We start from the raw sequence: 23890 nt of genomic DNA on the forward strand, positions 1-23890 counted from the left end.
ATCCGCTCTTATGAAGTACATGAACTTATAGCAAGTGTACATAATTTTACTTCGCCGTTGCTGGGTACACCGTTGAAGTTCCATGTTTACCTCTCTGTTTTCTTATATTTGACTTCTTCTTACACACTTTATGGCTTGCTTCTCAGAACTGGGCTCGATGAAGCAAACACTAGTCTTCGTTGCAGTTCCGCTCTTACACGTATAACGAAGTATGCGACACTACTAAAACCGACCACTACATGGGGTTGTGGCAAGTCCACAGACACTTCACTGTTGTTACGCAGACCGCATTTCTTTGGGCTCATGTATCCCATAAAATAAAATATTAGTCTTTGTTGTAGATCCGCTTTTATATGTTGGCGAGGCACACGACACGAGATCCAGTCGCCGCATGAGGCTATCATATCTTTACAGAAACTTTGCTACGAGCTTAGAACTGGGTCAATTACGCCCCCAAAACAAACACATATATCCCCCTCTCTCATTCCCTCCCCCTTTCCCTTTTCTTTCTTACCATCTTACCATCTCACCATCTCAACTTTTTATTGCCCAGAATCAGTCAGCTTTATCCCAGGTTAGGCCTCGGAGTTATATCGGATAAACTTAGTGACCTCACTGCCCCTCCGAACTAGCGGGTGGTCGCGTCCCTCCGACGACAGCGATATCGTGGTGTTAGAAGCACCACATCTTTGCCGCATTTTTGTTGATTGAGCCCGCATTCTTAGCCGGACTCCCCTGGAGCCTCTGCAGGGCTTGCGGTACCATTGCGACCTTTCAGACGGGCTTTGGTACCGGCGGGACTGAGCAAATCGCTACAATGGACGGAGACTGGGACGAGGTACGTTGGCTATCACAGCCAATAGCTGTCGCGAGAGCTGTTGCGCTGCCTACTGTCGCCATCTTGCCTCTCGACCACTGCGAATAATATTTTTGAGGATTCAAACCTGCTAACTGTTCCTGATAGGTCGCTCGTATTCCATTTCCGCCTCCGGGCCCCCATGCGCTGCCGACGCAGGTCTCGACGATGACCTTTGACACCTCCCAAGAGATTCTCTGGGCTGGTAACGAATATGTACGATCAAATGAGTCGCAGATGCCCTATTTAGATACCATTTCTAACATCTGACAGGGTCGAGTCACTGCCTTTGTCGGCACCGAGCTTCAACGCTTCACCACTTTCAGGGCACATCCAAGCACAGACGGGCCTGTTCGGCAGATCTTGACAAACGATAAGGGCGTTGTGACATTGGGTCCCAAAAATGTGCATATGGCGTCTAGGAAAGGGGCCACCATATGGGAAATTTGGTGCGTGGACAATACTGCATTTTGGGCGAGCGAGAGTACTGACACCCATATAGTCACGAGGATATGAAAGATCTAAAGTGCATGAGCTTCACTTCAAAGGGAACGGCAGAGATCATAGTCGCCGGTCTACAAAACACCATGTTTGTTATCGACCTCATTAAGGGGGAAGTCGTCAAACAGGTAAGAAACAGCCATAGCTACTCCCAAGTCACATTTTCCATGCCCAATTCTAACCGGCACGCAGGTTCCAACCGACCACCAATACCTGATTATGAAACGCGGCCGCTATATCTGCGCGGCAACAAGGGACGGATCGGTACACCTTCTGGACCCCATCAACTTCGCCATCGTCAAGACCTGGAATGCGCATTCAGCCTTGATCAATGACATGGATGCTCAGCACGACTTCATCGTTACATGCGGCTACTCGCTTCGCCAAGGCCAGAATTACATGCTGGATCCCTTTCTCAACGTCTTCGATATCAAGAAGATGTCGTCAATGCCGCCGATCCCGTTCCCCGCCGGCGCGGCATATGTACGCATGCACCCGCGCATGCTCACGACCAGCATTGTGGTGTCGCAAAGCGGCCAGATGCATGTGGTGGATCTCATGAACCCGAACACCAGCAATGTACGACAGGCCAATGTGCTGAGTTACCTCAGCATGTTTGAGATCGCCCCCTCCGGCGAGGCCATGGCTCTCACCGATGCGGAATGCAATATCCATTTGTGGGGATCACCATCCAAACTTCATTTCGTGGACCTACCTACTCCCATGGAACTCACCACAACTGAAGAACCGGTTCAACCTTTAGAATGGACTCCCGACACGTAAGTTGTATACTGGATCTTGTGCTCATGGTGTATAGGCTAACGCAATACAGCCCTTTGAATTCTATCGGCATGCCATACTACAGAGAAAAGCTTACCTCTGCGTGGCCTGAAACCATCTCAGACGTTGGAGCCCCCCCCAGCCAAGTTCGATCCGCAATTTCTTGCGAGCCTAAAATGTGCCGACTTTGGCTTCTATGGTCGGAATACAACAGGTCTCCGCAGGAACCAGATTGAAGATACTCGGAGCTCGAAAAAAATCCGCTAATTCCGGCCTCAAAGCTCCCAAATTTCTCAGCGAAAAGGCTCGAGAATCTGCCAAATCAGATTCAACGTCTGCAGGAGAGAAGGCAGACGAACTCTCGAATCCATTTACAGAAATGGAAATCGAGAGCAGGAAATCGGAATTCCCAATGATGTATAGAAACGTCGAAATCAAATACAGCAAATTTGGTGTCGACGATTTCGACTTTGGGTATGTAAATGAACACATATTTCTGCGCACAGACTTGAGGCTAACAAATCAGCTTTTATAATACAACACGATACTCCGGCCTCGAGATCCACATATCGAACTCGTACGCCAACTCGCTTCTTCAAATCATGAACTTCACGCCCTTAATTCGAAATTTGGCTTTACAACATGCAGCCACAGCCTGTGTGAGCGAAGCCTGTCTGCTTTGCGAGCTGGGATATCTTTTCGATATGCTTCAAAAAGCAGAAGGATCAATCTGCCAGGCGACAAATATGCTCAAGACCCTCAGCAGCAACCCTCAAGGTTAGTCTCAGTCTCATCCTCATTATCCCTTGAAATCATATTGTTCTGTTGCTTACAATACTTTAAGCTGCTCCCCTGGGATTACTAGAGGAGGATACACATTCGGCATCCTTAAGTGTAATGCTACAGACACTAACCCGATTCTTGTTGGAAAAGATTGCTGGAGACTATAAAACTATGGCTCCAGCTTCCTCCTCGATGGATCAGGTAACTATCAAATGTTCTCGTGAAAACCATGTAAACTAACCATGGCATAGGTGTTGGCGACCAAAGCAACTAGCTCCATCAGATGCATGAATTGCAGGAGCGAGTATACCCGACCTGGATCGACATATGTAAACGAAATGCTTTATCCACCTCTTGTAAGTTGAATGCCATCGTTTCTTCTAGTCGTCCTTTTCTGACGCATTTTGCAGAAAGCCCCGGGACGAAATAACAAAATCCCTCGCACCACTTTCTCCCAAGTTCTTAAGAGCAGCGTGGAGAGAGAGACGACGGCAAAAGGATGGTGCAGCCGATGCCAACGGTATCAGACCATTGCAACTAGGAAAACCATTCACAGCGTCCCGGACGTCCTGATGCTCAACACCGCAATCGTCAACGCAGATCATCGAATGCTTTGGAACACACCTGGCTGGCTGCCAGAGGAAATCGGCATCATCGTGGAGCAGGGCCAGTTCTTTTGCTACGAGGGTGAAGATTTGAAGCTTCACTTACAACGTGGCATTCACAACATCACAGTCTATTCCTTGATCGGAATGACCATCAGCATCGAGAGCAGTCAGGCACAAAAGCCGCATCTCGTTGCCATGGTTAATGGTAAGATACCTGCCCTCTTAGACGTTTTCCTTCCCCCGCCCTGATGCTTTGTTGCTAACCTTTGGGTAGTTGCTCATGCTGAACCAACCGCTCCCGGCCAAAGCCAATGGCACTTATTCAACGACTTTCTTGTCCGCTCCGTGAGCTCAGAAGAAGCTCTTTCATTTAACCACTCTTGGAAAGTTCCATCTGTTGTCACCTTCCAAGTGAAGAATGCAAACAACAAGATCGATAATAGCTGGAAGAACAACATTGATACATCGCTCCTATATCAGGATTTCAAGTAAGTTACGCAATCATTTGGTGCGGATAACGAGACAACTCATGGCTAATCTTATTTTCTCTAGCCCTAGCTCTCGCACCGAGCACAAAACTTATAAGCTTCTGGACCCAGTTACAGAGCGACCTGGGCCAGAGACCATCATTGCACTGGACACCGAATTTGTTGCGGTGCGACAGCCGGAGATTGAAATGAACTCGGACGGCGAACGAGAAACCATCCGACCAATAGTCTATGCACTCGCCCGCGCCTCCGTCGTCCGAGGCCAAGGTGAAGACGAAGGCGTCCCCTTCATCGACGACTATATTTCCATCAGAGAACCCATCGTCGACTATCTAACGTCATATTCGGGCATCACTGCAAACGATTTGAACCCACACACCACAAAACACAGCCTGCTACCGCTAAAGGTGGCATATAAAAAGCTTTGGATACTACTCAACCTCGGTTGCAAATTCTTGGGCCACGGACTGAAGCAAGACTTCCGCGTCATCAATATCCACGTCCCCAAAACGCAAATCATCGACACCATCGATCTCTTCTTCCTCAAATCACGCCTGCGAAAGCTGTCGCTCGCCTTCCTGGCATGGTACCTGCTCAAGGAAGACATCCAAATGGAGACGCACGACTCCATCGAAGATTCCAGGACGGCCCTCCAGCTGTACAGAAAATACCTAGAGTTCAAGGACGCTGGCATCCTGGAGACGATGCTGCAGGACATTTACCGCGCCGGCAGGGACGTCAACTTCAAGCCCCCGCGAAGGGATGGCGCGCTGGACGTCCCCAGATCAGAGACGCCGCCTCCTTTGCCTGTGGAGAATGGGAGCACGCCGACGCTGACTCCTGGGCCGCCAACTACGCCTGCTAGAGGAAGGGGATTTGGAAGTGGAGTCAGCTGGACACCGGGAAAAGGATCACCTATGAGGTGATACAACGTTGTCTACAAGCGATTTGGAGGAGAGGGGGAATGAGGAGGATATCTTGACGGATTGGGAGCCTTTATTGTAATGCATCTGCAGGGAAAGCGGGCTCTGAGCCAGGAAACCTTTGAGGTGGATATCTGATGGATTTGGGAGTCTTGAAGGTGATGCATATATGCAGGGAAAGGGGACTGCCTGTCATATCAAAGTTGGAGATAAGTAAGGCAGTCAAGGAATGTTTGGGATACACACTTTGTTTGCCTTTGGATCTTGTGATAAACTCGACACACATGTCTATAAAGAGACCAGGAACGCGCAGATAAATATACATATTCTTCAAAAAGAAGAAAACAAAAGACACCTCGCATTTACTCGCATTATTTTAAAAACTAAACATATCCTGCAAGGTATCCTCCCACCCGTATCCCCTTGGCATACTGAATCGTAGTGCCCAACCCCTTGACCTTTTTTTGAATGTTGCCCCCCCCACCCCTGAACTTATTCCTGTTGTAACCTCTCTAAGCCGCCCGTGGTTGGTAAGCTTCCACAACACCCTGGCTCAGCCCTTTCAAGCATAATGAATAGAAGAAGGAGCACCGCAAAGCCTACATCTCTTAAGCAGTATGCGAAATTGGAGATAGGAGAGACGAAATGAATCCCGAAGTGCACGCAAGCACAACCAGCGGCATTAAGACCTTAGTCGCTCGATAGCGGTTTGCCTCTTCTTGGCTTGCGTACACAACAACTTGAGTTCAACGGCGATCTTTGATGGCGATTTCCTCTCTTATCTCTCTGTCTCTTCTTTCGCCTGTAAGCTTTCTTCATATTGAATAGCGTCATAATAAGGAAAACTCTTTGTTGAGAACGAACCATGTTCATCTGCCCTGTCTTGCGCTTATATCGTTTGTAATTCCATTTAGTCTCGCTACGTGAGGTTTCGCTACGCTACAGCTCAGACTCGGCACCGTTGGCGGACAGAGCCATAGGACTACCACTGTGATTTGGTCGCTGGCGAAGGCGAGCGTTGCCAGGTGGTCGCCGTCGGACCAGTGCCCGGCCGTTAGCCATGGACTCGTCCTCTTCCTCGTCAGAGTCGGGGTTCTGCTCGTGGTAAAGCCGTGCCTCATCCAAGTCGGTGATAACTTCTGGTCGGTCTCGTAGCCACTGCATCCTGGGGCCTGATCTCGCTCGCTCTGAGACCTTGAACCCGTAAATCTTGGGCTCGTAGATGTGTCCACCGCCAAGTCCGGGTGCAATATTCTTGGCAAACATGCCGTTGAGAATGCTCTCGTCGTCGGGCACCTTGGAGTTGGTGCTTGACAACACATCGGCACCACGCTTGGTGAGATCGTATTCGGGGAAAGTAAGGAGGAAGAGAGCTCCAAATGTGCGACCGAAGAAAGCGCCGTCAACAGTTTGGAACCGACTGTTAGGTGGAACATAAACGTCGAGACACGACGGGCAGAATAATTTGACCGTGTCCTCACCGGGAATGTCGGACAGGCCAACAGGCAAGGTGCGCGCCTGCTCGCAGTGTGTTCGAGGGCAGCATCCGAAATGGCCAAACTCGTACTTCTCGCTCATTTGCTGGATGCCGACGCGCGAGCAGATGAATCGTTGGTGGATGAGGCCGTAGAGCATCTCTGCTGATGATTCGATGACGGATAGGTCGCTAGCCATCCTGCTATGATGTCGCCGCTCTGCGCCGTGTCGCGCGCCCGCGCGATCGGCCTCCTCTCCCGATTCGTTTTCATCCTCATCTTCTTCATCCTCCTCTTCATCCTCATCATCCTCAGGCTCGACATCAAGGATCATCTAGGGGAGCAAGTCAGCATCATCCAGGGTTGAAGTGCAGCATCACGACAAGTCATCAAGATACGCCAAGAAAAGGGGAGGTGGAAAGGCCGAGAGAGCCAACTTGCCACGTACCTCAAGCGCCTCCTTATACATGGCAACTTGGGTCTGCAGACCCGTCAGGTTGAAGTCATCCTCGATAAACTCCTCGGAAACCTCAGCAAAGTATTCGTGGCCCGGCAGAGCGCAAAAGCTGGAGATCCAGGACTCGGGCGTTCCCGAAGACGTCGACATGATATCGATAAAGGGACGGATATTGATCCCGCTCAATCAAGGGCTGCGCGCGGACTGAAGGCGAAAGGCTGAAGCTGAAGATAAGGCAAGAGGTTGGCCGAGGTGGGGTTCGTCGTGGGATGGATTGGCGGTGGTGCTATCGATAAATTTGCAAGGCAGGTCGCGTAAGGGCGCTGGCAGCAGGCGGTAGCGCTGAGGCTCCGGGTCAGATTAGCGCCCAGAGGCAGGTAGCAGGCGTGGCGGGGTGGTTTCTGGCGTCAATGGCAGCGTCCTAGGCGCGTAACGTTGGGCTTCAGGCACTATCCAAAGCCCACGCAGGCGTCAGCAGGTCGGTGCTGCAGATTCGCAGGATATGGCGTCGAAACGAGGGCAGGTCGAATCCAGTTGAGTCTTTATCGCGCAGGCATGCCCGGTAGATGGAAGCAGCGAGACCAGTGTTGGTTGGCGGCAGCCTCGTCTAGGACTCGCTCTGGCGATGAGGCTGGGCGTCTGGGAGGGCGAATAGGCGGGTCAGCCAGAGCGTTTTGGCCAAAGTCGCCAATTGTTGGGTGTCTGGTGGAGGAGGGAAGAAGAAACATGGATGACTAAGGAGCTAGCGGGCGGTGACCGATTCTGCCGCTTCCGAGCAGTGGGCATGCGGCAGGAAGCTGGAGCTGGGAATGGCATATAGAGAAGGAAAGAAGCAAAGGATGAGTTGCAATTCTATTAGTACTTGTCAAAGGAATGGACTGATCTTGTTTCCGGGTAAACAGCACTACTAGGACCAAACATCTCTCGGCTTGTGTTCTGTTGCCTGCCTATTAGCAGCGATGGTAAATCTCGTGCGTCCTACCGATTAGGTGCTTACTTGTCTCACTTTTATCCATCATTGTGTCACATGTTCACAATGCAGAGGAGCTTCGAAATCCTTCGGTGTGCATCAAATTGGAAGCTTCAAATCAACAAAGAGCCTATTCGCAACTGTGCTTCCGCGCATCATCAGCCAATAAAGAGATCTGGAGTCATAGATGGATTGAAATTCGAAGATAGCTTCAAGGCCGAAAGACCGTATGTCTTTTCAGATCCTGATGCCTCTCCTACATACCTTCTCCCAGCTTTCCATAAATGGTTCAAAAGGGACGGAGAAAACACGTCATTTTCTTCCCACATAGACTCTTTCCAGCAAGCAATCTTCCCCTTTGAGCTGATAAAACCCTTCTTCCAAGGGTCTGAGACCATACACCGTCTCTACGAAAGCTTGTTAAACAGTCAAGATGCTATCGATCGGGAGTGGGCGGTGGCTCTTCAGTCTGCTGCTGCTTCAGAGGCCTCTCGCCATCACCAGTTTTTTCAGCTCTATGCACCCTTGAGGCTTCTAATCAAGGCACTCGAGTTCAACGAAGCACAGAGGATAAAAGCAGATCCGCCCGTACAGCTTTACATTGCCCAGTCTCTATTGTCGGATCTCCCCAGCGATTTACAGAACGATGTACCGACCCCGGAATTAATCCAAAAAGTCGGAAGAGGCGATATATATAGCTCTTCAATATGGCTGGGCACTGAGCCGACTTATACTCCGCTGCATCGGGATCCGAATCCAAACTTGTTCTGCCAGCTGTGTAGTAGCAAAGTGGTGAGGCTTCTGCCGCCCAAGGTGGGACTTGAAGTATATAACAATGTTCAAATGCGGCTTCGACAATCTGGAAACAGCCGAATGCGATCTACAGAGATGATGGAGGGAGATGAGAGGGAGATGCTTCACAGCGTCGTATGGGAAGACAAGACGGCGGCATCGGACGTGCAAGAGATAGAGCTGTCTGCCGGGGATGCCTTGTTCATTCCAAAAGGCTGGTGGCATTCTATTAAGAGCAAATACTCAGATGGACGTCTGAATGGATCTGTGAATTGGTGGTTCCGCTGATTGAATTTGTAAAGTATGAGACTGCATACTGTCCACTTCATTACCTGTGCATGGCACTTATCAAACCCTCTCAACGGGTCTACATATGACCCAATTTAGATATCCACACGGCCAGATAAACTTGCACCGACCACTTTGTATCTCCCACGAGCTTGTGTCGGCACCGCAGCCACGGAGGAGACTTTCCACCTCGCTGGGAGTCCTCGTTCTTAGACATGAAACTATTCCGTCAAATACCAAGACAAATGGTAAGACGGGTAAAAGCCATGAGAATGCAAGAGAAGTGGGAGATCTCCATTTCCAGGCAAAAGCCGGTGCCATGACTATTGATGCAACTCCCAGCATGCAGACGCTAACCATGCCTGCGAGGCTACGGTCTTGAAGCTCGAATATAGCGAATCCATAGCTTGTCTTTACCGTATCTCTGAGTATATCCCTCGCCAAGACATCGTCAAAGTGATGGAACGCCAGGTTGAACAGCCGCATCACTTTCTTTCCGTCTTGACGTTCCACGAGATGCTTGGGGGCTTTACTCGCATCCACGGATTGCCTTTCGTATGAAATTTGTGGAAAGTGTCTCGCAATCTTATCCCAAGCCCTCACGTTGGGATGCAAGTCTGTCAGGATGAAATCAACTGGCGGCTTTCCCTCAACTTTAAGATGAGCATTTATGGTTTTTTGAATTGTTGGTGTGGGTCCGCCACCGCCGGCGCAGAAGTCGATGAAAGTGTAAGATGAGAGCGAGCTGCCAAGTTCGCGTATGAGTGTAGATGCGGCGATGCGCGCGGGTGATTGGGGCTGAAGAGGAGTATTGGAGTTCCAAGCCGCAGTGAGAGCATTTTGGATGCGACTGCGTAAAAAGGCAGGGAACCTAGATGTTTGCTCATTTATTAGAGAGTTTCTCTTTAAGCATATATTGCACTTGTGAGTTCATGGAGTGGGTAAGTAGGATCGAGATAGAGCAGCGCTTGTAAGGATTGCGTCTCACCATGGCTGATCGTCAATCTCAAAGAGATGCAGACGAGGAATAAGAGGCGCCATTTTTGCGATGGCTGGATAGTGATGAAATTGCAAATAGATCTAATCCGTCAAAGGCTCTTTAATATATGATTTATGGATGCACCTGAAACCGAGGTTGAGGTAGGATTCAATTCTTGGATGGGTATGCGCTGACGTGGCAGCCTATGCAAGCGAGTCGTCTCAACAACTCAACAATCAGGCCGTTTGTTGACCAAGGCAAAATTACTGTTGCCGGCGTAGAGGGGTAGAAATTGAAATTGAAAAAAAATGTTACGAAGTTGTCGAAAGTTGCTCAAAGTAATGAATGGAGGTGTTAATTTAGCTCATGGATATGCCGTCATAGAACTGCTGGAGCCGTGACGTTGAGGCTTTGAGGCTTTGAAGACTCTGAAACGGGATGCAACCAACAATGAGCCGCCTATCCGCGCGGACCCTTCACTACGACACTGAAATCGCCTTAGTGAACCAATAGTTCTAAAGAGGTGCTCGTTTAAATGTTGTTCTACCTCTACATTCCACCTAATGCCACGAAGACGGTCCTTCACTATGCTGCGTCGGTATACGGATCGAACCCTACTCGCTGTTTGGTTTGACTCCTGGCCCTCCACATAGCCTCGCCCGTCAACCCTGTCGTCGACGTCTCTTCTAAGAAAAACGTCAGGATGTGGTCTGGAATCGACAAATGGGAAGCCTGTTGAAACTCCTGAAGGCCAGCAAGCCGAATGAGCATCTCAATTAATGAGAGCGATGTTGTGATGGTTCCAAACGGTGACCGCGATACAAAATCCTGCGCTTCCCTCGCCGAGTTTACCGTCAGGTCTTGCGATGGACGGCCAAGGCTAGGATCAGAATAGCTTAAAGTGAGAGTATTGCGTGATGTGGGCTGAACAGACAGATTCTTGATCTGGGAGACCAAACTCGAGTCCAAGGCTGCGCGAGGGCGTGATGGCGATTTCTCTGGTGAGTTGCCGCGTCCGTCGACTTCGTTTGATGAGTCCGCGTCAAGGCCCGAAATGGAACTCGTCTCACTCTGCTCGTCGTCCTCTTCGTACACCTCAAAAGCTATCCACTCGGGATCCAGGTGCTTAGGGAAGGCGGTGATGTAGCTCTCCTCAGCATTCTCAGAGCTTCTTAAAGAGAGCCGCTTCTCTCGCGTCTCTCCGAATAGCTGTCGATCCACGTCGACTTGATCATCTTCGTTTGTTTCTGGTTGGCTAGCACTATCGTCATGCGTAGCATTGTTTGCATCTCCATATCTCTCATGTTCTGGTCTTTCTAGCTGAGATGCCTTAATGTCTCGCTTGAGGAGCAGAACTGGGTTATTCTCTCCATCAGTTCCATCGCCAATATTGAGCATTCTGCCAGTGTCCGTGTAGAATATCTTGGCAAGTTGGTAAATCGGAATATGTTCACGAATGCCGGCTTTTGAGACGCCGTTATATGCTTCTGCCTGGGCAGCCCCTTCATGAGCCCGCCCATCGTCCAAATCTTCAATAATTTCGAGGTGATAGGCATAACTTTGGCCGACTTCAAGGTAAGGTACGTCCTGGTTGTCGTCATTGAAGCCTTGCTCATCTATGGCTGCCTTGCAAGCTGACCTGCATAGCCGCACTCGAGCCTTGTGTATCGCCTCCTGCCATACAGGCCGTCTATCGTGCTCGCCTAAGCCATAGACTGGAATATGGTCTGTGCTTTTTGAGCTAATTCGGTGATTACTGCTTCTCGGACTTGAATTTGGTTTGTCGCCTTTAGGTGCGGACGATACAGATGCGTGTCCCAAGAATAGCATGTATACGGACAGCGTGAATGAAGGCCCGATTTGTACAATTCTTGTAGGATCCTGTGCATGCTGTGTATCTCCAACAGTCAACAGGGTACTAGCCTGCAATAATCTAGATGGAGATATTCCAGGGGGAAGTGAAGTAGACAGGCTTTCACCAGATGCTGATATAGCCAGCTGCAGAAGAGGAATTTCCCGGTCAATCTCAGTCAGGAGATTTTTGATATCTCTAATCACTCTTTTTAATGCGTCATGGCCAGTCTCCTTGGTTTTTGGATTTTCTGATAGGTCGTGGTTATGTTCCTCAACGGCCGCGGCACCCTCCACACGATGTCCTAGGGAGATGATTTGCTGGTGAAGAGACTTTGCGAGAGGCAGTGCGGACTCAAGAAAGACGTTTCCTCGCCCGGATCTAATCTGTCAGCCTTCTTCATATTTGCTAATGAACGCCATGATAAGGATGGACAGTACTAACTTGAACTCAATAAGGTCAATGGCAGGAGAGATAATCTTGACGTTAACGATTAGCGTGAGTAAATGAAGGGGATAAGGGGCGGGATTCTTCATTTTTTGTTAAAAATGGGATACATCTCAATACCTTAATTTTACCATCCAGCTGTCTTTGGAGCACCCTGAGCTCGGATTGGAGGTTCTTGTCGTCGACAGCCTTTAGCAGGCGAGAGCATTGGCTGATGGCATAAGAGGACGTCAAGGCGATGCCAGACCGTATGGCATATCTCATGGCCTGCGCGCCAACTGCTGCCAGAAAATCGTCCATAGCTGCGATATGCTATGATCAGAGATGTTGATGAGAAAATCACAAAATAGAGGCAAATTTTAACATTGAGTTCAAGGCATGATGAGAGACTGGCTCATAAGCAGTTGCCACCGTTCACTGACATAAAAGATTTGTGAAGTTGAGTGGACTCGAAGCAGCTACAGTGCGAACAGCTTTCTGTGACTCAGATCCGCGCCCATGGGTGCCGGGTGCCTAAAAGCCAGATATGAATGACAGCACAAAATACCCAAGGACCAGCAACAATTTGCCTCAAAATGTCTCTGTGATTAGGAGCATATTTAATCACGATCCCTATGAACCAGACATTCTTCACCGTTGCTTACATTAGATCGATTGAGGCTTTCCGTTGACTCACTCTTGAAGCCTTTCGCTAAACCCAAGTACGTACTGTTTTCAAGCCGCAACAATGCACTGTATGAAACCCTCCACAAAAACCTGCTGCACCACACTTTATCGATGTCATGTCGCTGCCTTGGTGGGGCTCGAATTTTCACAACCTCCACCATAAAACCAGCGAGACGTCGACCGTCGCCTTCAACCCCAAAGACCTAAATCCGACAACCCAAGGGTCTCCGACGGCGCCCGCTTCTTCAGTGCTATTTATCAGGCCACCACGCGGTCGATAGACAGAGAGAAGCACCGTTAGATCGACGACTCTCCAACGGTCAACCCCGCCAACAACGGTCAGACGAGAAAGATATTGCCATCGCCACAATGTCGAACCTCAACTCTTGGGAGGACGATCCTGCTGCTCAGGACGAGAACCTCGCCCAGCAGGCTCAGCAACAGCTCAACATGAACCCTGCTGCTGCCCAGGGCGGCTTCCGACCCGGCGCTTCCTCGTTCCAGCCCGGCGCTGCCTCGTTCCAGCCTGGCCAGACCTATGGTGGAGGAGCATACGGGCAATACCAGCAGCAGTACTATCAACAACCCCAGGGATTCTATCCTCAATATGGCGCAGGTCAAGGACTCGATCAGTACAACCAGCAATACCAAAACTACGGCGGCGGCTACAACCAGGGCTACAACCAGAACTTTGGTACGTTTGCTATATCCATCCATCTCAACGCTCACAGATACACTAACAATACTTGACCGTCGCAGGCCAGGGCTACCCTCAGTATGGCCAACAGCAAGGCCAGCAAGGTCAGCGAAACCAGCAACAGCAGCAGTTTGCAGCCCCCGCCCAGAACAATGCTGCACAAGCTGCCCCTGTGAAGTCGCTCCCCGTCGAGAAACCTGCCGCGAGCGCCCCCAAGCCCGTTGTCACCACTGAAGGAGGTGCCAAGGTGCTTAGCATTGGAGGCGACGCAAAGCCCAAGGCCAAGGTACTGTCGATTGGCGCTCCCACTGCCTCCTCTCCTTCCCCGGCCAAGGATGAGGCCAAGACTGAGCCGTCCAACGCCCCGGATGCGGGCAAGAAGGTTACCGCCGCCAAGGCCATTGAAAAGACTGGCGAGAAGGCAGGAAAGGCTGCCGCCAGTGGCAAGTCTTCTGGAAGGACATCTCCCGACCCATCATCTGGCCGCTCCAGCCCGTCTGCCGCAGAGAAGAAGACGCAGCGCGAAGTCGATGCCGTCCTCAAGGCGCAGGCAGCTGATGTGGATGATGATACTCTCAAGGAAATTTACGGCAAGGAGCACGTCAACATCATTTTCATTGGACACGTTGACGCAGGCAAGTCAACTTTGGGCGGTTCGATCCTGTGGACTACCGGAATGGTCGACGAGCGTACCATGGACAAGTACAAGAAGGAGGCCAAGGACCTGGGCCGTGAGTCATGGTATCTCTCCTGGGTCATGGATTTGACCAAGGAGGAGCGAACCAAGGGAAAGACGGTTGAAGTTGGACGTGGTTTCTTCGAGACGGAGAAGCGTCGCTACAGTATCCTGGATGCCCCTGGTCACAAGACGTATGTTCCCAGCATGATTGGAGGTGCTTCGCAGGCAGATGTCGGTATTCTCGTCATCTCGGCACGAAAAGGTGAATACGAGACAGGTTTCGAAAGAGGAGGTCAGACCCGTGAGCATGCTATGCTTGCCAAGACTCAGGGTGTCAACAAGCTGATTGTGGCGATCAACAAGATGGACGACCCCACGGTTGAGTGGTCTGAGGAGCGTTACAAGGAGTGTACTACCAAACTACAGCAGTTCTTGAAGGGAACCGGCTACAACCTCAAGACCGACGTCTACTTCATGCCCGTGGCCGCTCAGCAATCCCTGAACATCAAGGACCGACTGCCGGAGGGTGTTGCTCCCTGGTGGAAGGGACCCTCACTGCTGGAGTACCTTGACGGCATGCAGGCTCTGGAGCGCAAGGTCAACGCGCCATTCATGATGCCCGTCAATGCCAAATACCGCGACCTGGGCACCATGGTCGATGGCAAGATCGAGGCGGGAGTTATCAAGAAGGGCATGTCGTTGGTTATGATGCCTAGGAAGCAGTCAGTGGAAACGGCTGCCATTTACGGAGAGCAGGAAGAGGAGCAGCCTATCCTCCAGTGCGGTGACCAAGTTCGGTTACGTCTCAAGGGCATTGAAGAAGAAGACATCCTGCCCGGATTTGTGCTTTGCTCGCCGAAGCGACTTGTGCACTGCGTAGCTGAGTTTGAAGCGCAAATCAAGGTTTTGGACCTCAAGAGCATTCTGACTTCGGGATTCAACTGTGTGCTGCACGTACATGCGGCCATCGAAGAGGTCACCTTTGCGTCGCTGCTACACAAGCTCCAGAAGGGCACCGGCCGTAAGAGCAAGGTCCCCCCCACACACGCCAAGAAGGGCGACAGCATCATTGCTAGACTTCAGGTGACTGGAGGCGCTGGTATGGTGTGCGTTGAGAAATTCGAGGATTACCCCCAGATGGGTCGTTTCACCCTCCGAGACCAGGTATGAAGAGATTCGCCAATTCTATGATGACTTTTTTTGAACCGCCTTTTCTAATTACACTGCACAGGGACAAACCATTGCCATTGGCAAGATCACCAAACTCATTACCAGCGACGACCAGTAAATAATCATTTTCAGTAAGCTTTTAAAAGTACGAGGCAGAAGATGCCAACCTCCGGCGGCTTGGCTGGAAAGAAGGTGAATAGGATGAGGGCTGAGAGCAGCTCTAATGGATAGGCGCCAAGGAGACGGATAGTAAAAAAGTCGGCTACAAACTCATATAGAAGCTGTGGCTTACATGTGCTTAGGGTGGAAAGCTCAGGGGGGGCTGCAGGTTGGCATGATCTGCGGCTGAGTTGAGACACAAAGATGCAAGATCATGACAAAGCATTTGTAGACGCCATACGATGCCACGATTGCAAAAGATTAGAAGGGCGACGAAAGATGTTTTTAGTTCAAAAGAGCCATTTTCTGGATTGAACCAAACTAGCCATAGTCAGCCGAGATGGAAATGAAGAGATTAGAGGGAGCTTGAATGAGATAACAGCCTTTGTGCATGGTGATTTTGAAGTTGACGAGATAAGAAGCGAAGATTTGAACATTCCGTATTGACCCGTTGATAGAGGCAAGGCAGATATGAGGTCGGAAACCACAATATAGGGTATACTTTCAGCCGCCGGGAGAGCTGCTGTTCGGAGATGCGAGCAGATACGAGCAGGTACCGGCCGTAAGCCGAGCAAATTGCTGCCCGAGGCTGGTGAACATGGGAAAGTAATGTATTGCTAGGCAATACTACTCGTTTGAGGTAAGCTGAGTGAATCAGGGGGGATGGATGGGGGGGAGGAAATCAGTCAAAGCATGGGCTACCTTTTTTGCATGTGCCAGTAGGCTGAAACTAGGGGCGTGTGGGAATCTACACATGTACTACAAGTATATGGTCAATGACCTGCATGCAGCATGAATAGCCCGTGCCTGATGGGTCAGGGATCAGGTTCGCAGGCAGGTCTTGGTCAGCCAGACGACATCCCGGACTGCTCCGAGCCTGGGGAAGTGTGTACATATGGATGGCATCCTGTCAGCGAGGAAACGTATAAGCATGGGGTAGCGCTGCAAGGTTCCATTAAAAGCAAGGTACAGAGTCATACAAAGTACTTGGGGCGTTTGCTGTGTATTTTAGATGTACGACTAAGCATTATGTATATATAAAAACGAAAATGAACCGGAAGCAAGGGGGGGGAGTGTAGAGATTCATTATGTGTATGTACATTGGACGGAAGAAAAAAGCAAAAGGAGAGAGAGAGAGAGGTGGAGACGCCTTGGGGCTTCCGAGGCCGTACCGCCGTGGCAGACGGAACGGCAGCAGAGAGGAGGCAGAGGCAGGAGATTTTGGGTGCAGCGGGTGGATGGGTTCGGGGGTCCGTGAGTGGGGCGGCAAATACGGTAAATACAGTCGGGCGGGCGGGAATGATGGAGGAGGAGGATGGTGAGGTTGAAGGAGTAAAAAATATAGAACGAGAGTGAAGGATGATGTCGGGATTGTGAAGATGAGAGGGGGTTTGGTTAGAAGGAAGGTTGGATGTTTTCAAGCTTTTGGTGGTGTAAGTGAATATGTGTACGAAATGGTTTGCTCGGGAGATTTCACAACGACTACGGGATAAAACACGGCGATGTAAGTCAAAACCGGGCTGGACTTGGTCTTATCTACATGTACTGTAAGAGGGTCTAATAGACGTCACAAAGGTCACCATGGTGCTGAGCATAGCCTAAAGCGCTGATCTTGGCGTTGAGCCGGGGAAGATCCAAGTGCTGAATAGGGTAGGGATCCGGTGGACGAATGCCTCTTGCTCCATGATTGACTTACAAGCGATGATGGGCGAACACAAGAAAAACAGTGGGCGTTGGATTTTCTCTTTTTCCTACTCGTCATGACGAAGAATGTATACCATATGACTTTGCATTTTTTTTGCCAGACATGTCACATTGCCTCGTTTGATTTTCTCAAGTATCATCAATTGCTGAGCACGGAAATTGCCGTACATTGACCATTGTGGCAATCAATTAAAGCATTCATACCCAACTGCGCATGCATGGAACATACCGTTGCCCAAAAATAAATAGATAAATAAACCCAAAAAAAAAGGGGTGGCAATAGCATGTTGCAGCTGAAAAAAAAACATCGATAATTTCGATACATTGTCAAACAAAAATACCAGCCAGCAGAAATTTGGCCGCGGAAAGAGTCGGAACAGAAGGGCGGGAGCCAATCACGGGACCGGGCCAGCTACAGCGAGTGCCGCTGGGCCGAGACCTACGGAGCACTTTTTTGGTGGCAGGGATTCCGCTGTAGAACCTTGTCTTTCGGTTGTTTTTGCAGTTTATTGATGATTTTGTTCTAGAAGGAAGAGAGAGAGAGAGGGAGACTGTTTCGCAGTGCTACATGGTGACGAGCGTTGTGCTCAGTTGCTCGGATATCTGGTGCCGAGTCTTTGTCTCTCCTTGGCACTGAAACAATAACACAAGAGACACAAAAAAAAAAAAAAATTCATGCCAGGTACTTTCTACTGCCGAGAGGAGCCGCCGGTGCAGAGCCGCGTACTTTGCACAAGTCCTGGCAATATCGTGGAAGCCAGGGGTGTGTTTTTTTCCTCTATTCGAGAAAAGGCGACTTTTGAAAAATCGCGGGGTAGATAGACGCCCCAGCTGGGCCTCGACTACTAGCCGTTCGCAGCCTAGGTCCCCCTTTGCGGGTATGCACAGCCCAAGAAGCATCCCCAGCAAGGCAAAAACCCGGGCTGGGCTGGGCTGGGCATCCCCGGATTGCAGGCCAAGCCAGCCCGGCATCGTATGGGCCTATAACGTGGGCATGACTAGAGCCGGTCTTACTTGCAAGCATTTGTTTCGGGTTCGGCAGCGTGACCAGTGCAAGAGGCGGGTTTTGCAGCCGCAATTAAAAGGAATATGAAGTAAAAAAAAGGAGAGAGATCTCGTGCTCGAATGCGAAATTCAGCTTCTTGCAGGAATCTCACACCCCCTTGCTTAGCTTCGCTTCCAATAGGGATCATTCTTTTTCCTCCATCGCTTTCCCCCGTAGGCAGCCGGCCGGAATGGTACACTGCATGTAGGCCTACATGCCATTTGCATAGTGCTGCGGCTGCCGGGGCAAGTATCGGGATACGGAGGATGGATGAGTCAAGCCGTGCTAAGGCTTCCGGGGGGCCGGGGGCCGGGATAAGATGGGACGAATGAATGAATGGATGAAAGTCCATTATACAAGGCACTCAAGTCAACGCTGACATCTAGACTCGCCCGGCGCCTGGTTGGCATGGACCCCTTTACGGCCATGTTGCTGCTATTTCGCAGGCCCAGCCTCGTGACCTCGATAATTCCAGTTGCTGCGTTCCCATTACCCAACGAGAACCGCTGTTTGCCATGTTTTGCAACTGAGGCCGGCGTAGACCGGGACCGGGTCATTGAATCGTATCGCATCGTCATTACGAACGTGTACTATGTGGCCGCGTTATGGAGCAATTGGAGCCCTATTACAAGATCATTACCCATTGCAGGTCCCATAGCAAACGTACCAGCACGCACTTTTTCCGCCAAAAAAAAAAAAAAAAGTACGGGGTAGCGCAGAAGCAGAAAAATGAATATCGCCACCGCAAGCTCCAGCAATCGCCCAGCCCCAAGTCATAAATTGCCCAGTTAGGCAAAGCACCGCCGCAATCGTCCATTCCGTACGTAATCGCCCCGCCGTTTAGTCGCGGCGCCGGCAAAAGCCTTGGGATGTACTGCAAAAAGTTACAAAGGGCACTGCATGGGCATCGGAATAGTCCGCGTTGGAAAAAAGGAAAACGAAACGCTGTTTGCTGTTTTCAAGCAAAACTAAAGAGAAAGAGCCGGGACTGGGGACTGTCACCTTCTTTGGGCGACATTTCCAGATCCGGTTTTTGCGTTGCCCGCCTATGATTGACTGCACGTGTGATTCGTTTACAGCATGGAAAGCATATTCGCACATCGCGGCAGTTCTTTTTAGAAGATGACAGGCGATGCGGAAATCAAGATTTAAATAGAGCTGCTTTTCCTCTTTTTTTCCATTCTTGAATTGAAGATGGAACCAGCCTTTTCTCGCTAGCATCAAAATAAGAAAAAGCTTTCTGCTTGCCCAATACTATAGAACTTTTGCAGCTTGTGCCGTCATCAAGGCATCATTACTCATTACGGTTTCCCACTACCGCACTAAACTGCTTCATTGTGAGTTCACCTCTCTATTTAATTTATTTTCTTCATTTTCGTATCCATCACACGCCCCCTTTCCCTGCAGCCAAGAGAGGAACAAGAAAAAGAAAGGCTCAAAAGGGACCCTGCTCGAAATCAATCGGGCTGCCTCCCTTTCCTGCTTTGGTCTTGAGCCGAGCGCAGACGATACCAAGCGTGCCACAGCACAGAGACAGCGTCGTCTTTTCGCACATTTCTTGCACAATACGGGGTATTCAATACATTGCTACTTTACGTGCTGCCTTGTTATCCCGTTGTAGCACCTACACAAAGACTCACACGCCCCCCTTTTTCTCTTCCTCTTCCTCTCACACTCCACACACAAGAACGCTCGGTTGTTGGTCTCTTTTTCCCTTTTTTCTATTCTTTTTCGGTCCGCACCCCCCCTTGTTTTGCTTTTCCCTATCAAATCAAAACGTCCTTGCTTTACTTTTTTTCGGTTCCGAGATAAATTCGTGCCCCGGGCCCTGTGAAGCTTCGCACCGCCCGCCACGGCTCCACAAACAAGACCCCGGCCTGGAACGGCTTCGGGACTGTTCGATCGCAGGGCTAACTTTTCTGTCCTTCTGATCTGCTAGACGAGGAATAAAAAAAAAAAAAGAAGTACATTCTGTACCTGATCCTGATCCCGGGTTCCCACTCTGGAGAAGCAAACCCGCCGTCATCCTCCACACGCCACCCCCTCCCCTGGTCTTCCTAGCAGCTGAAAAGGAAGCGACGAAAATAAAAAAACATCCATCCAAACCAACATCCTCTTTTGCTCCCGGAATATATAACTATCCAATGGATCCCGTCTTCAGAACTGCCTCTCCATACACTGATCCTACCGTCAAAGGTCCCAAGTCACAGATCCAGGCCTCGGGAATAGATTTACGCAAGAGTAAGTCTTTTGCCCTCTGAATGGCCATGACGAAAGAGTTGGAATCTGTTTCGACTTGGGAGGCTAACAATATGAACAGTGATTTCCAGCAACGTTAACAAGACTGCTCTGCACCCTGGCGGTGTCCAGTAAGTTTGCTTCCTGATGCCCTTGATCTTGTTGTTGCTGGTGCCGTATAAGTGACTAACACCAATTGCGCTGCCAGGCCCTTCCGCGAGCACACCGAGCTCGGTATGTCTAGACCTTTTGTCCTGATCCAGCTCACCTTGCCCTGAGCACGGCGAGCAAGCACAGCACTCAAAGTTTTTTTTCTTTCCTTGTTCAGCATTAACATTTTCTTTCAGAGGAGGAACTCCACGAGGTCGCCCACATCGACTACGACCGCGTCGCCATTGTAAGTCTTTTTTTTTTTTGCTTGCAATTGATGCCACGCAACCAGTCGCTGACCAGCCAATTAATTCCAGGTCGCCAACCCTTCCGTCGCTGCCCTCTACGAAGATGCCCTCGTCTACGAGAGCGGCACTGCCATCACCTCCAGCGGTGCCCTGACTGCCTACTCGGGCGCAAAGACTGGCCGATCTCCCCTCGACAAGCGAATTGTCCAGGAGCCTTCATCACAAGACAACATCTGGTAAGTCCTGACACATTCAACCCAGTTTTGCGCTCCACAGGCTAACCAAGGCCTCTTTTTTGCAGGTGGGGACCAGTCAACAAGCCCATGAGCCAAGATGTAAGTAAATAGTGCCTGATCGTCGCTGCAAGCGTCATGTCCATCGTCATTGTTCTCTGGGTGTTCCGAATCTACCCATTTGGGTTTTCGTTGCCAACGCGCATCATCCCTGTGGTTTTTGCTTTTTGCTTTTTGCTTTGGGTCAATGGTCACGCGAGCGGGGCGACTCCTATTCAGCTGCTCAGCCGTCGCCGCCACCGTTTGGGAGCGCGCAGAGTAAAGCAGAAGAAAAAACCCCCAGCCAATGCCCCGAAGCAACAGACAATAGCCTGCAGCTACTGCTTCTGCCATTGCTCTGGTCGAATCGGAAGTGCATGCGGAGAAGGTGTCCAATAAAAAAGGCCAAGATGCAGCTCTAGCTTGCTCGCCCCGCACACACACGCATACACTGCAAAAAAAGGCTGCAATTTTACCCGAAAAGTCACGGCTCAGAAAAAGGACAAAGACCAAGGAGGAATCCCTACCAAGCCGGGGCCCCGCTCGGCCGAAGCCGAATTTGGGTAGCCGACCATAAGCGGCCGCCCGGGACTTTTTTGCCCGCGGCATTGGCTTGTGATGCCTCGAAAGCTTGTGCCTTTTGCTCTTCATTTCCGACCCGGTTTGCTCCGGCCTGGTCTTGGAGGCAAAGGCAAGTGCCGAGTTTCGATTTGGCATTGAACAGGGCCGGGGCAATTGGCTGGTTGATTCCGCTGTGTGCGCGTGTGTGTGCGTGTGTGTCTAAGACGCTCATCTCAGAAATGCTTAATCAAGTGATTGCCTATGACAATGATGGAGGGATTGGCGATGAACAAAGACCAATGGAAGAACATGGAAATTGAAAATGTTTACAATGCTAACACGAATTCATAGGTCTGGAAAATCAACCGAGAGCGTGCTGTCGACTACCTCAACACCCGCAACCGCATCTATGTCATTGACGGCTATGCTGGCTGGGACGAAAAGTACAGGATCCGCGTCCGCGTCATCTGCGCTCGCGCCTACCATGCCCTCTTCATGAGGAACATGCTCATCCGCCCTCCTCGCGAGGAGCTCGAGCACTTCCACCCCGACTACACCATCTACAACGCCGGCAAGTTCCCCGCCAACCGCTACACCGAGGGCATGACCTCTGCCACCTCCGTCGCCATCAACTTCGCCGCCAAGGAGATGGTCATCCTGGGCACCGAGTACGCCGGCGAGATGAAGAAGGGCATCTTCACCGTTCTCTTCTACGAGATGCCCATCAAGCACAACGTCCTGACCCTGCACTCCTCCGCCAACGAGGGCAAGAACGGCGATGTCACGCTCTTCTTTGGTCTGTCTGGAACCGGCAAGACCACGCTGTCTGCCGACCCCAACCGTGCCCTCATCGGCGACGACGAGCACTGCTGGAGTGACCGCGGTGTCTTCAACATCGAGGGCGGCTGCTACGCCAAGTGCATTGGCCTGTCCGCCGAGAAGGAGCCCGATATCTTCAACGCCATCCGCTACGGCTCCATCCTCGAAAACGTCGTCTTCGACCCCGTCACCCGCGAGGTCGACTACGACGACGTCACCCTCACCGAGAACACTCGCTGCGCCTACCCCATCGAGTACATCTCCAACGCAAAGATCCCCTGCTTGACCGACAACATGCCCTCCAACATCATCCTCCTCACCTGCGACGCCCGCGGTGTCCTGCCGCCCATCTCCAAGCTCAACAGCGCCCAGACCATGTTCCACTTCATCTCCGGCTACACCTCCAAGATGGCCGGCACCGAGGACGGCGTCAACGAGCCCCAGGCCACCTTCTCCAGCTGCTTCGCCCAGCCCTTCCTGGCCCTGCACCCCATGAAGTACGCCCGCATGCTCGCCGACAAGATTGAGCAGAACAAGGCCAACGCCTGGCTGCTCAACACCGGCTGGGTCGGCGCCGGCTTCGCCCAGGGCGGCAAGCGATGCCCCCTCAAGTACACCCGCGCCATCCTCGACGCCATCCACTCCGGCGAGCTCGCCAACGCCGAGTTTGAAAACTACGAGGTCTTCAACCTGCAGGTGCCCCAGGCCTGCCCCAACGTGCCCGATGATCTGTTGAACCCCAAGAAGGCCTGGACTGCCGGCAGCGAGAGCTTCACCAAGGAGGTTGTCAAGCTGGGCGAGCTCTTCAACGAGAACTTTAAAAAGTACGCGAGCGAGGCTACCGAGGAAGTCATTGCCGCCGGCCCCAGCGTGTAAAGGAGCCAAAGAAGGGAAAAAAACAAAAATCCACCAAAAAACTAAGCTCAAGGATAAGGGAAAGCGTTTTGACTTTTTTTTAAAACAATCAATCATTCGATTTTGAATGACATCCAGGGTGTTTATTGGCTTTTCATGAAAATGAAATCAACAAAATATGAAGCAGGAAGAGGAGGACACGATTTAGACTTTTTCTTTTTTTCTCTTTTCTTTTCTGTTGACTCTTTCTTTTTCTAATGATCCCATTTCATCGAATGTCGGGAACTGCATCGTCATTATTGGATAGGCGTTGAAATCTATTTTCTCTGTTTATTTCATTTTTTTTGCAGGATGTGTTTTGCTGCACATTTCTGAAAATTTGCTACATAGCTAAATTGAATAAGTGTTATTAAAAATATCTTGTCTGA

General features: G+C 50.6%; 8 protein-coding genes across 8 annotated transcripts; 4 read left to right on the plus strand and 4 right to left on the minus strand.

Moving 5' to 3' along the window:
- Positions 1-817: 817 nt before the first annotated feature.
- On the plus strand, positions 818-4942 carry TrAtP1_008557 (uncharacterized protein; the record flags this gene model as incomplete). Its single annotated transcript, XM_066113945.1, has 13 exons — positions 818-838; positions 965-1072; positions 1130-1305; positions 1359-1485; positions 1550-2136; positions 2190-2262; positions 2352-2611; positions 2664-2914; positions 2982-3121; positions 3172-3276; positions 3331-3733; positions 3803-4016; positions 4081-4942. The coding sequence occupies 13 exons, from the start codon at positions 818-820 to the stop codon at positions 4940-4942; spliced, it is 3327 nt and encodes a 1108-aa protein (XP_065970035.1).
- A 936-nt stretch (positions 4943-5878) lies between these two features.
- On the minus strand, positions 5879-7021 carry TrAtP1_008558 (uncharacterized protein; the record flags this gene model as incomplete). Its single annotated transcript, XM_014086378.1, has 2 exons — positions 5879-6748; positions 6863-7021. The coding sequence occupies 2 exons, from the start codon at positions 7019-7021 to the stop codon at positions 5879-5881; spliced, it is 1029 nt and encodes a 342-aa protein (XP_013941853.1).
- Positions 7022-7907: 886 nt separating this feature from the next.
- On the plus strand, positions 7908-8921 carry TrAtP1_008559 (uncharacterized protein; the record flags this gene model as incomplete). Its single annotated transcript, XM_066113946.1, has 1 exon — positions 7908-8921. One exon carries the CDS (start codon positions 7908-7910, stop codon positions 8919-8921), a length of 1014 nt encoding a protein of 337 aa, XP_065970036.1.
- A 60-nt stretch (positions 8922-8981) lies between these two features.
- TrAtP1_008560 (uncharacterized protein) lies at positions 8982-9962 on the minus strand (the record flags this gene model as incomplete). The annotated part of the gene is made up of 2 exons (XM_014086847.2): positions 8982-9792; positions 9910-9962. 2 exons carry the CDS (start codon positions 9960-9962, stop codon positions 8982-8984), a joined length of 864 nt encoding a protein of 287 aa, XP_013942322.2.
- A 523-nt stretch (positions 9963-10485) lies between these two features.
- On the minus strand, positions 10486-12499 carry TrAtP1_008561 (uncharacterized protein; the record flags this gene model as incomplete). The annotated part of the gene is made up of 3 exons (XM_066113947.1): positions 10486-12133; positions 12197-12231; positions 12320-12499. 3 exons carry the CDS (start codon positions 12497-12499, stop codon positions 10486-10488), a joined length of 1863 nt encoding a protein of 620 aa, XP_065970037.1.
- Positions 12500-12925: 426 nt separating this feature from the next.
- TrAtP1_008562 (uncharacterized protein) lies at positions 12926-15964 on the plus strand. The gene is made up of 3 exons (XM_014086849.2): positions 12926-13559; positions 13625-15405; positions 15473-15964. The coding sequence occupies exons 1-3, from the start codon at positions 13235-13237 to the stop codon at positions 15527-15529; spliced, it is 2163 nt and encodes a 720-aa protein (XP_013942324.1). The 5' UTR covers positions 12926-13234; the 3' UTR covers positions 15530-15964.
- A 428-nt stretch (positions 15965-16392) lies between these two features.
- TrAtP1_008563 (uncharacterized protein) lies at positions 16393-18897 on the minus strand (the record flags this gene model as incomplete). Its single annotated transcript, XM_066113948.1, has 2 exons — positions 16393-16447; positions 18677-18897. 2 exons carry the CDS (start codon positions 18895-18897, stop codon positions 16393-16395), a joined length of 276 nt encoding a protein of 91 aa, XP_065970038.1.
- Positions 18898-19519: 622 nt separating this feature from the next.
- TrAtP1_008564 (uncharacterized protein) lies at positions 19520-23873 on the plus strand. The gene is made up of 8 exons (XM_014086850.2): positions 19520-19656; positions 20259-20560; positions 20640-20688; positions 20766-20791; positions 20905-20954; positions 21025-21191; positions 21257-21290; positions 22140-23873. Exons 2-8 carry the CDS (start codon positions 20464-20466, stop codon positions 23481-23483), a joined length of 1767 nt encoding a protein of 588 aa, XP_013942325.1. The 5' UTR covers positions 19520-19656; positions 20259-20463; the 3' UTR covers positions 23484-23873.
- The last annotated feature ends 17 nt before the right edge of the window (positions 23874-23890 follow it).

The sequence above is a fragment of the Trichoderma atroviride genome, chromosome 4 (assembly GCF_020647795.1).
Source record: "Trichoderma atroviride chromosome 4, complete sequence".
Lineage (NCBI taxonomy): Eukaryota > Fungi > Ascomycota > Sordariomycetes > Hypocreales > Hypocreaceae > Trichoderma > Trichoderma atroviride.